The sequence below is a fragment of the Mauremys mutica genome, chromosome 7, assembly GCF_020497125.1.
Source record: "Mauremys mutica isolate MM-2020 ecotype Southern chromosome 7, ASM2049712v1, whole genome shotgun sequence".
Lineage (NCBI taxonomy): Eukaryota > Metazoa > Chordata > Testudines > Geoemydidae > Mauremys > Mauremys mutica.
In genome coordinates, this window is record NC_059078.1 from 19,923,030 (window position 1) to 19,935,102 (window position 12,073).

Sequence of the window (12,073 nt, forward strand, 5' to 3'; positions counted from 1 at the left end):
CTGGCTTGAAGCATTCTGAGCTCTTTCTGCACAAGGATGCTGAAGAGGAGGGGATTTCCTGTGTGTTTCCATAGTGAAGAAGCCATAATTTGCCCCATAATCCATAGAAATGTAGGTCTGAAAGCGATCTTGATAGGTCATCTAGTCCAGTCCCCTGCATTGAGGCAGGACTATGTATTATCTGACCATCCCTGACAGGTGTTTGTCTAACCTGTTCTTAAAAACCTCCAGTGGTGGAGATTCCACAACCTCCCAAGATAATTAGTTTCAGTGCTTAACTACTTTTGCAGTTAGGAATTTTTTCCTAATGTATAATCTAAATCTTTCTTGCTGCATTTTAAGCCCATTACTACTTGTCCTGTCCTCAGTGGTTAAGGAGAATAATTTATCACCTTTCTCTTTATAACAACCTTTTATGGACTTGAAGACTGTTACAGTAAATCCTCACTTAACATTGTAGTTATGTTCCTGAAAAATGCAACTTTAAGTGAAACGATGTTAAGCTAATCCAATTCCCCCATAAGAATTAATGTAAATAGGGTGGGTTAGGTTCCAGGGAACTTTTTTTCAACACACACACACACACAAAGTTTTAAACAAACAATTTAATACTGGTACACAGTGATGATGATTGTGAAGCTTGGCTGAGGTGAAGGAGTCAGAGGGTGGGATATTTCCCTTACTGCTAAATGATGAGCTAGCAATTGGCTGAGCCCTCAAGGGTTAACTCTCTCACTTTGCAAGGCAGGCGAATGGAGGGAGATATGTGCATTTCCCTTAAGTACACTGCCTTGTTAATTAGATCAGCTTGCTGAGACCAGCTGCTGCAAGCTCCCTCTGCCCTGAGCCCTGCTCTATGGAAGATGGGGTAAGCGGGGAGCAGGAGGGAGGGGGACACCCTGACATTAGCCTCCCGCTTCCTTCCCTCCCCCTCCTCCCCCAGCACAGCAAGCAGGAGTCTCAGGGAACAGCTCCAAGGCAGAGGGCAGGAGCAGCACATGACAGTGGGGTGAGGGACAGCTGAACTGCAGGCAGCTGCTGCACAGGGAACTTAGGGGAGCGGGAGCTGATAGGTGGCTGCCGGTCCACCCTGGTTCCAAGCCCCCACCAGCTAGCTGCAAGGGGCTGCTCTTCCTGCAAACAGTAGACAAAGCAGGCGGCTGCCAAAGGACGTTAGAAGGGAGCATTGCGCAACTTTAAATGAACATGTTCCCTAATTGATCAGCAATGTAACAACAAAACAACGTTACCGGGACCGACTTTAAGTGAGGAGTTACTGTATCATGTTCCCTCATCAGTTTTCTGTTCTCCAGACTAAAAACCCAGTGTTTTCAGTCTTCTCTTGTAGGCAATGTTTTCTAGACCTTTGATGAAAATTTTTGCTCTCGTCTGGTCTTTCTCCAATTTGTCCACATCTTTCCCAATAATGTGTGTGCCAATATCCTTTCCCTGGTGCTGCCTCCCTGAACTGTTAGTCTACGAACTACAGTGGTGTCAGCAAATCAGTGTTTCAGACCCTATAATGTTCTTCCCAAGATGTCTATAGAATGACCTAGAGTTTCTGTGAAACAAAAGCAAAACCTGTCACTTAAGAGGAAAGCCAGTTTCAGAAGCAAAAAGATCACTTCTCCAGGCCCAGACCTTCTCTCTGTCTTGAAAGCCTAACCTCGCTCAAAACAACCTGTAGCTAGGAGTATAACTTGCATATTTTGACGTATTGAAAAGATAAAGGACTTTACTGTACACTAGTTTGACTATAAGCTTGTTCCATTGTCTGTTGACCATTCTGAATGCATGAAAAGATAACCTTGAACTCCTCCTAAAGACAGCTGGGAGTTGATGGTTGTGTTAAGGGAATTGCAGCTAGATCTGCACTGATTTCAGCATTCTTTTCTATCAGTTCCTTGAACAAGTACCTCCATTTTGTGTATGTACATAAAATGTATACAAGTGTGTTATCAAAAATGATCCCTCCGTTTTTCCATGGGGGGGAACTGGCTAAAGGTTTCTGACAAGAAACAAAGAGCATTTGCCAAGATGCCTGCCCTTTCTGTAAGTGGCTCCTATAGTCAGCCAGAAGTGACTCCATTTCTAACATTGGGTCAGAATTACATCTCCTGTGGTTAGTGCTGAACATTGTGTGTCACCTGCTTCTCTCTCAGTTGCTTTTGTTCTTCTAGGGTCTGTCAGTCTCTTGCCACTCAAACTTTTGTTTAGCCCAATTGAACTAACTTATCACCTTATCCACAGGCATCCATCATGACAGGGAGCGTGCACAGTCTAGGCCTGGAAGGTAGCAAACTGCTTGTGGACTCTGTTAGTGAGTCTGGACTGAGCCCACTGAGGAAAGGAAACTCCAACTGCTGCGATGAAGGGCAGAGCGACAGCAGCATCGCTCCCACCAAGAAGAATGAGAGGAATCTGGAGATGAAGAAGATTGAGGAGGTGGTGCAGGAAATCATGTCTCCAACCCCTCTCGAGTTGCACAAGGTCTGTGTTTAGAACGAGTTCACTTTAGTGTTATTCCGAGGGTCCCTCGGTTACAAATAACATTGTCAGGGTTACAGTGGGGATTGCAAAGACCGACTGTCGGGGAACTTGCCCTTATACTCAGGGCCGGCTCTAGACACCACTGCTCCAAGCATGTGCCTGGGGTGGCACTTTCCAAGGGGCGGCACTCCGGCTCCTTTTTTTTTTTTTGGCTTGGGGCGCAAAAAGCCGGGAGCCGGCCCTGAGCGGAGGTGAGCTGTGGCGGTGGAGGGCATCAGGGGGGCCACGGGAAGTAACCGGGGGGGGGGGCATAGGAACCGCTCCCCCCCACAGCTCACCTCCGCTCCACTGCTGCCTGCTCCTCCCAGCGCTCTGCCACTTCACTTCTCCCCCCCTCCCCCCCCCAGACTTGCTGTGCGAACCAGCTGTTTTGCGGCAAGCCTGGGAGGGGGAGAGGAGAAGCGGAGTGGCAACGCGCTTGGGGGAGGAGGTGGAGGTGAGCTGTGGGGGGGAGCGGTTCCTCCCCCCCCCCCGCCCAGGGTTACTTCCTGCGGCCCGCCCCGCGCCCCCCACCGCCGCAGCTCACCTCCGCTCCGCCTGCTCCCCTGAGGCTTATACTGCACGTTCACTGCCAGAGAGGGGCAGCAGAAGGAATATTCTGCTGGGAAGTGTGTTTCCTGTGATTTGTTCCCGACATCATACAAGTCATCCATGTCTACAGTTGAGCCAATATTTTATTTATATTTCCCCGGATCAGCCACCAAACTGGAAAATGAAATAAATTGGTTAGTTTTGAACTGAAACTGGAGGGGGAGGAAGTGTTTCCCTCCCCCACCTCACCCCCAATGACAAATATTCCATTTGGGTCAAACAAAACATTTCAAATGTCACTGTGAATTAACACTTCATTTATCTCTTTGGTACATGTTAATCTGACACCCTGAGAACGGGAAGGCGGCCTTCCACTAGAACACAGCAGCGGAGGTCTTTGCTCCCGGCTAGAGATGGACTCAGACATATTGACCCTAAATCTCTACCTCACATCGCCAAACGTTGGGAGAATTCTCATGCCAATTTTGGCTCGCACCCCTCTGTGTTTACTAGGCCAGGCAAAGTCTGACACTGAGCTAGAGCATCGCTCCTGCATGCCAAGCTCCTTGGGGGCGAAGGGAGACGACGATGGTATTCGTCACAGGTAGCTAATGATGGTAGTGATGGCAATAATACACTGCCTCCACCTTCTGGATTTAATTTGTGGGGAGATGTTGTGCCCACAACCCCACAATTCCCAACTGTGTTGCCAAAATATGACTCAAAATAGAGTGTGCTGGGCTTGGCTCCTGGCTGAGCTGGCTCTCACTGGCTGAGGGCCATTGCTTCTCTGGCTGGGGGCACTGAAAAGAACTGTCCTGATGTGTCTCCTGTCAGGCAGAAATATGGCTTTCAGTGGTGGGGTGGATGAGCTACCAGCTGCCTCTGCTGCTGGAGAGGAGGGAAGAAGGGAGGAGAGAGGCTTACAGTGGGTTCAGCACAGTACAGCAGCTCTTCTCTGATCTGACCCCAGGCGGCTGGCTCTGTGTCAGCTGTCTGAATGGCTGGTGGTGGAGATGCTCTAGTCCTTGAGAAGCAGGAGGGAGGCAGCAGCTCCTGGCTGGGCTCTTTTGTCCCAGCCAGCATTGTTATGAATTTGGTGCTACTCACTCAGCGATTGGCTGTCGGTGCTGATAACACCACAGTCTGGCAATTCCTAACATTGGAGCGTCCAGGAAAGAGCAGAGCAGGTTGAGGCGGTAGAAGGACAAAACTAAAATGGTGCAAAGCCGAAAACAGGACCAGTTTGCAGCCCAATCGCACCCCAATCCATTGTCACAAATTGTGAACACTGACCCAATTTTGAGGGGACTGTGGTTTCATCATTTTGCTACGTTTTCTTAATGGTGGTAAAACTCATCGGTGTGATGTCTCTGAAGCAAGCTATTGGATAAGCCACCAAGATTAAAAATCTGTAAGAGCTGTAAATAATTCAACAACCTGCTTGGAAACACTAATGTCTGTCGATTAATTTCATTCAGATTTTCAGCACCGTAAGCATGCCTGGTGGACATACAAGATGCCTAGAGTAGCTCAAAGCAAATATGAGTTGCCCCATTGATTAAAAATTCCATTATCTGACTAGCACGGTGCACCTCTTTGTGACTTAATATAGAAGTTGTAGGTTATCCAAACACTTGTGATTTATAACTCTACTTAAACTTTGTTCTTCTTCCCCCCAAGCAAGGGCAGAAGATTTGTTTGTGATATATGTGCCCCTAGCAAAGCATCTGAACATGTGACCTGTATAAATAGCTGGCCCTGTGTGCACAAGTTTAAATTAAACTCCTCCCAAGACTAATAGACAACCAATGTTTACCCCCTAGTCCAAGTAAAACCCCACCAGGAGACCCAGAGCGGAATCACACCACTGTACTGCACACATTACCTGAGGAGTTCCTGCCATGCTTTTCTCGTGTATCTGTGGCCCATACTGCATTAGAATTTCTTGTTCAATGCCATTCCATGCAGATGACGCTCCACAAGGACCCAGAGAGTGACGACTTTGGATTCAGCGTTTCTGATGGCCTGTTGGAGAAAGGTGTCTATGTAAATATGATCCGTCCTAATGGGCCGGCTGATCAGTGTGGCCTCAAACCTTACGACAGAGTCCTTCAGGTAAGGGATGCAAAGTACAGCTCTGGGGATAGGAAATGAGTGAGTGACTGAGAGGAAGAGAGAAGTTTGTAAGATTCCATTAAGGTGACACCAGCTTTATAAAAGCTAGTAGGTAGGCAGCTAGCTACGCAGCCCTTAGCATTACAGTGCATCTGGAGCCAGCTAGAGTTTTACACTGAGAGATTACTATGTAGCAGAGAGGACCTGAGCTCCAGATCAGAATCTCACATTTTGGGGTAGTTGGCATCCAGATCCAGACTACACCACATAGATTTCTCTCTAGTGCTAGGTGGAAAGTCTTTTTCATCCTTTCCCTGGTGCATCAGGGGGAGTTTTCAGGTACACCAGAGTTTCACATATCAGTTGAAGTAAGACAGCATGTGCAGTTCCATATGGATTTAAATGGTATGCTTGAAGTTCAGCGCATAACCATTTGGCGCAAGCATAGAGAATTCTAGGAAACATACTCTTCAAGTGAACTCTTGTTCATAGACTCACTTCCCCTAATGACTCCTGATCCCCTGAATATTTGCTGCAGAGACTAAATACAATATGCAGTAAACACAGTCAACAACCTATGCAGATATATTTGACCACCCAGGAGAGAATAATAATGGGGGATGAGTGAGGATTGGCTTTAGATATTTCCAAGAGACTTAAATATATAGCAGTAGTGCAGCAAGCTCAACTCTGATAACAATAGGGAGAGCACAGTCAGCTAGAGAAGGCATTGCCGCTTGGAAATGCGGGTTTTGTAACCATGTTAGAAGTCTTGAAACTCTCATAAGGATGTTTTATTTTTACTAATTTTAAGTGAGGAGAGGGGTCAGTGCCCAAATTAGCTGAAATATATTATGTACATCCGGTAACTGAAAAACTGGCAGCAACACAGGGAGCCTTATTTGAGCTTGTGATGGTCCGTAGCCAGTTGGCTGCTATACAGCTATTCCTTCTCAGCCTCAAATAAAAGATTAGCATCTTGTACGTTCTTGCACCAATTAGGCTCTGCAGCCGCATTTCTGGTGAATGCTGGATGTGTCGTTATCCAAGTGAATGCCAAGTGTTCTGTGTGTATGTGCATGAAATCTTAATGGGAGCAGAGACTTTGACAATCCCCAACGTCAATGTCTCTTCTTGGTCCATTGTAGACATAGAAGTAGACACGGTTGTCTTCTGTTATAGTTATTGTACTGGCGTTGAGTGTTGTGCTGAATGAGGACTTTGCAGAAATAGTGCTATAGATGAATCCAAGGGAAAAACACAGAGAAGGGGCATTGAAGATGCTTCAACATGGAGCTGATAGTCTAAAGGTCTTCCTAGATCACTTCTCAGTGAGGAGTAGATGCTGTCACTCCTTCCTCCATAGCTATGAAGGGGCCTGTCTACCTTGGAACCAGAGCAGTTCTACAGCACGTGTGCCAATTGGCAATTGGGGAGCCCATCCTGTCTCACTGAGTGCAGCTCCATGGGCACTTAATGAGCCCAGAGGAGCCTGCGGAAGGGAGCTACATGGATCCACCATCCATTGCCCTGTAAAGGAGGCCCAGCCTTGCTCCAATGCTACTTCAGCTCTGGGGAGGTGGGGGCTGAGGTGGAAGGGAAATTCTATTCTCCAACCCTGGGGACATCCCTGCATCAAGCTCCTCTACTCTGGCTAATCACAGGAGGGGGAGGGTTTGCCCCTAAGTAGTTCATATTACAGGTGATTTAACCTTGGAATAGGTTTGAACTTCCACTGAAGACAGCTGGAAAAGTTGGCTCTTTCTTCCGAGTCCTGCAGGGAGGGCTTGCAGTCTCCAGAGAATGCCTTAGAAACCTCCACTGCGCACCAGCTATGCTCTGCAAACCGCTGGAAGAACAGAGCTTGTTTTTAGCAGTCTCTACAATGCATGTGTATTTTTTTTAGTTGAGTATGTATATAAGAGAGTCTAAAATAGGTGCCTATAATCCACACACATGCATGTCTGCTGAAAGATGCTGCTTTGTTCATCTAACTGTAGAGTGTTAAAAGACCAGAAGTGTGATTCTCCCAGTTGTTGAGCACCCTTATTTTCAGTTAGTCAGTGGGAGCTGCAGGTGCTCAGAATCTCTGAGAATCAGGACCAGGCTTAAACTGGGTATAAAATGAAAATGTAGACCACCTGCTGCTGCTTGTGCCGATAGGTGGAGTATCTGTTGTGGTTTGGGGAGCAGCTTGATGATGTTGGGGAGTAGGACAGCACTTCAAAGCAGGCAAAGATTCTGTTTTGATACCAGATCCAAGATCTGATGAGATTGGATTAGAGATCAGCCTGAAACAAACCCCGCAGATCTGAACCCTGCAGAATGTGGAAGCTCAGTGAGTTTTTTGTCTTTTCTATTTGTGGGATTGTATAGTTTTCCTATGAAGGAGACTTTATAGCTGGACTAGGTGGTGCATTGATCTGACTGGTGCTGCAGTTCCTACCATCTTGGTAAATCCCATTCAGGGCTGAAGGAGTTTCAGGGCCTCAGGACAGACTTTATTCCTAGGTACTCCTCTCCGTGCCAGGTCTCAGTTCTAGTGGCATTCTTGGGTTTTGCAGTTAACAAACGTGTTTTTGTTCTTTCCCACTACACCCCCCGGCCTCCCTCTGGCAGGTAAATCGCATTCGAACAAGAGACTTTGACTGCTGTCTGGCTGTTCCACTGATTTCCGAGGCAGGAGACAAACTGGACCTAGTCATTAGTCGAAACCCCCTGGCACTCGCTGCCAATGCCCAGCTGGAGGCCAGTGGGGAGTTGGTCCCACAGTCCTTGGGCGTGGAGGTCAAAACGAGCATGCAGACACTCTGAGGGAGGACTGGAATGGAAGGTACCTTTGGGCCCTGCCATGGTGGGGAAAGCTGATGAGTATCCATTGTGGTTTTCTGGTTTTGCACTGGTCACTGTGATGCTGTATGGAACGTAACTTGGGGGTGGGTCTGCGACTAGCTGTGACTCTCAGACCACCAGGCACTGCTCTGAAGGTGCAAGCTAAACCAGATGAGCAGCTTGGAACTTGGTTAATGCAAATGGTAAAATGGGCTGCTGATAGCAGAAAACAGCATCCAGGGTAATTCACCTTTGGCGGGGCAACCTTCAGTCATCGTTCAACTCCAGTAGGCCTGAGCTTTCACTGTGCATGGGTTCATGGAGAGTGGATCATCTCCTTGCCCCTGTAACGCCCTCATCCTGAAGGACTTGGCCATCTCTTAAACACACATGGTGCTATTTTTTTTTTTGTGATGGTGTTTGCTTTCTTAATCATGTACTGGTTTCTTTGAAAGGAAACCCTACTTCATTTTCCAGGCCTCTTTAAAACACTACCACCAAATCTGACATTTGAAAATCCCCTTTCCACCTGAACATTCACCCCCCACTAGGCAGCACTACGTCCCATTTAAAGCACAGCTCAAAACTCACTTGCTAGTGGCTAGATGCACTTTCTTTTGAAAGCTAAATCCTTTTGATGGATCAGCGTCTCTGTCTCTAGTTGGAAATCCCACCCTCCTCATCCACCCCTTTGGAAATGCAAGGAAGCACTTTGTCCCCCTAGTTGACTCCAAGACACAACTTGGTTGTCTGTCTTCATACATTTTTATAGAGCACTTAATAGAACACAGCATCCAGGAAAGCCACTGAATGGCTGTCCTGAATCACTAGCCCTCTTGTTCACATAGACCATCACAGAGATTCCTCTCATTGAAAACCTGGGCTGTTCCTCCGAGTAAACAGCTGAACAACATTCATCTCAGGCCAGCTTTGGGGTTATTTTTTTTCCAATGTTTTGAATAAATAAATCCTTGTTGTCTCCTGCCAAATGCTGGCACGAAAAACCCTCTGCTAGATTGATGTTGTGTTTCCAGTTCCCAAGTGTGCCCCAGATTGGGTCACCTTAGTGCAAGTACAACTGTGTACACTTTTTTAAATGTCTCTGATGGGTTTTGGACACTTCCCTGTAGTCTGCCATAGCTGCCCTCCTTTGCCTATGGTTAACCTCTCTGTGGTTTGTAAGCACGATGCCTTTTTCGGTAGCTCTCCCTTACCCTGTGTCTCCCTGCACCCAGCCCAGCTCCTTGTAGAAGATATGGGTGTGATATTTGAACTGGTTTAAAAATCTGCCTGCAGCAAACTAGTTGCGATGCAACCAAGGGCGTGATCTCTTCCTTTCTCGTCTCCAAACTCACAATTGCTGGCACGTCAGTTTCTTCACATGGCAAATGTGATCGCCTGCTCCATGTTTCATGTATTTGCACTTTATTATGATTTTTTAACTGATGTCGTAAGGGCCTGTTTTTTTCCTGGGGGAGGGGAATATCCTTTAAAGATCCCTGCTTAACAGAACTGGGTCTCCTCCTTCTGCTTGTTCTCATTTTACTTATTTATTTATTTTTGTTGTTGTTGTGTATTCGGGATGCCATGTAGTTTTGAAATGTTCATTGTTCCACCAAGGCTGAGCCAGGACTAATTCCCATGTCTGTACTCTAGCCTAATTTGCAACTGTCTCTCACATCCAGCTATTCGTAGGTGCAACCATTCTCGTCTCAAGTATGCAATATCCCATACCATTGCTGCCATAACTAGATAATGTGCCATAACTGATACTGCAGAGCATTGACAGTACAGCTGAAAGTGTTTTTATATGCAATATTCTAAAAGGCGGAAGCTCAGTGTGGCTTCTAATGGGTTTTTAATGAAGACTTTTATTAAAAAGGCTTTAAAAAAACAACAACTTGGTCCTTGTATCCCTTCCTATGCATTTTGAATGATACTAAACTGAAATGCATTACTTAAATGTGTATTTTTATCCATATATTAGAGTGTATTCCTTGTAAAGTATTTTTATATGCTAATTTTCTTATGTATCTATGAAAGCACAATATTTAAAGGTACAGCATTTCAAAGAATATTTTAGTCCTGTTTTGGACCTATTTGTAAATCTCTGTATTTAACTGGGATTGCAATGACTTTGTTTGTTTTTTAATTAAATAAAAACAAGTGAAATGCATCTGGCCTTGTTCTTGAGTCCATTTCTGCTAAAGGTTGGAATCCAGATAATACTGGCTGGTTGGATGGTCCAGCGTGCTCCCTCGCATGTACGTTCATTCACTCAATGTAGAGGTGATTGGGGACGTGGCCTTCCCTTCTCCTCCCTTCCCCTTTGTGGGGAATTCAATTTCCTGGTTGCTAGGATGGAGAAATCCTTTCCCTTCCCCCACATCAGGACAGGGTCTTTCTCTTGTCCCTGGAACTTGTGGGTAAAGGCTCCTTGAACCTTCCCTACATGTTTGGACCAGGCCCAACCTGGCTGTAAGTTTGACTGAAACGCTTTGTGAGTTCGGATCTGCTCTTAGGCAGCGTTCCGACTGGCGAAATAGGAGTGCTTTTAGAGGAGGGCACAAATTCAAACCCAGGATGTAGTATTTTTCAACATCCACGGGCTCCAACTCCAGATCTAGCCCATCTGTAATGGTTACCTATGATGCTCCATGTGCTGCTACCCCTAAAAGTAGCTCTCAGTCTTTAGTATAATTTGGCACAATAAGCTTGAAGTAGATGACTCTTCTGTACCTATGTCAAACCCTCTGATTCAAAACCTTGAGACTAAGGTGACTACCCGTCCTGAATTGGGTGGGACAGTCCTGAAATGAAGAGTTCAAGTTCCAGTCCCAGGTTGAATTATTCCAGGACAGCATTTGTCCCGGATCACCTGTGGCACCGTTCTGCGCCTGCCCGAGGCTCAGGGGAAGTGCCAGTCTCTTCCTGGTGGGGCGAGGAGGGGTCTGAGGTGGGCCTTAGCGCCTCCCCCCTCAATATGAAGCCCTACCCCATGGCACGGCCGGACGCTGGAGCCGGGCAATAGTAAGGGAAGCCCTGGACCCTCTACCTACCCTGGGCGAGTGCCCCAGGGGTGAGGGTGGGGGCGGACAAAGGCCGGAGGCTGCTCTCAGGCAACTGGTCCCCCACCCAGGGCAAGTGGAGGGTCTGGGGCTTCCCACAGCAGCCTGGGCTCCCTGGGCAGTTCTTACCACAGCTCTGCTTCTGGCCTTGTCAGGGGGCAGGGCCTCAGGGGGAAAGGCGGAGCGGGGGCAGAGCCACAGAGTCCTGCATGTGTCCCGCTTTTGCCTTTTGAAAAGATGGTCACCCTACAACAGGGTCCCAGAGGTCTGGCTGCAGCCCAAGCCCTAACATCTACACCGCAATTAAACAACTCCACAGCCCAAGCCTGTTGGCATGGGCCAGCCGGGGGTGTCTAATTGCGGTGTAGACATAACCTAACGCTTGTTCAATTTGCTGCCTTGGGCAGTATCATTTTACAGCCACACTATTACGCTGTTAAGTGTGTCAAGGTTTAAGTAGATCTGTAGGAGCACTTGGATGCTTAAATGCTGTGCTGGATCCGGCCCAGAATGATCAGTGCTTTGCAGGATCAAGCCCCTGATTGACTTGTGATAATTCCTCCTCATTTACCTAATCTTTGTATAGAAATATTTGTGGTCAGGTCATTGCTACAGTAAACAGCTCTTATCTGTGATCTTTGGCTGTCTTTCTAGGTAGCAAATTCTTTAGAACAAAGACCTTTAGATGTTTGGCACCTGATACTTGGAATCAACGGCCAAAGCAACGCAGGGCAAACCCGAGGGCTCTGTATGCATTGCATAAAATCTTGTTACGTGTAATGGAGCAAATGTGGTTTCAGCAGTTCGGTATCCTCTTAACCCTGCCTCCCTTGTACACAAGGTGGAAGTTATCACATTTGGCAGCTTCTCTGGAATGCTTTTGATTGTCTTAATGTTCGAGGCACCTACCCTGTAATAAAATACACATTGTAGTACAAAACCTTACTTACAAACCACACTGCTGTGAGGTGGTA

General features: G+C 46.9%; 1 protein-coding gene across 9 annotated transcripts in view; it reads left to right on the forward strand.

The window, feature by feature from the left end:
• GRIP2 (glutamate receptor interacting protein 2) overlaps positions 1-10,176 on the forward strand; it is a 498,925-nt gene extending 488,749 nt beyond the window's left edge. For 3 of the 9 annotated variants that reach the window (XM_045023870.1, XM_045023871.1, XM_045023875.1), the window contains exons 22-24: positions 2,251-2,490; positions 5,053-5,199; positions 7,819-10,174. In XM_045023870.1, coding sequence (XP_044879805.1) covers positions 2,251-2,490; positions 5,053-5,199; positions 7,819-8,013 — 582 coding nt within the window. In that variant the 3' untranslated portion in view covers positions 8,014-10,174. Of the gene's footprint in view, positions 1-2,250; positions 2,491-5,052; positions 5,200-7,818 lie in introns of all 9 variants that reach the window. The other 6 variants (XM_045023868.1, XM_045023873.1, XM_045023876.1 and 3 more) reach the window with 4 other exon arrangements.
• Positions 10,177-12,073: the final 1,897 nt, after the last annotated feature.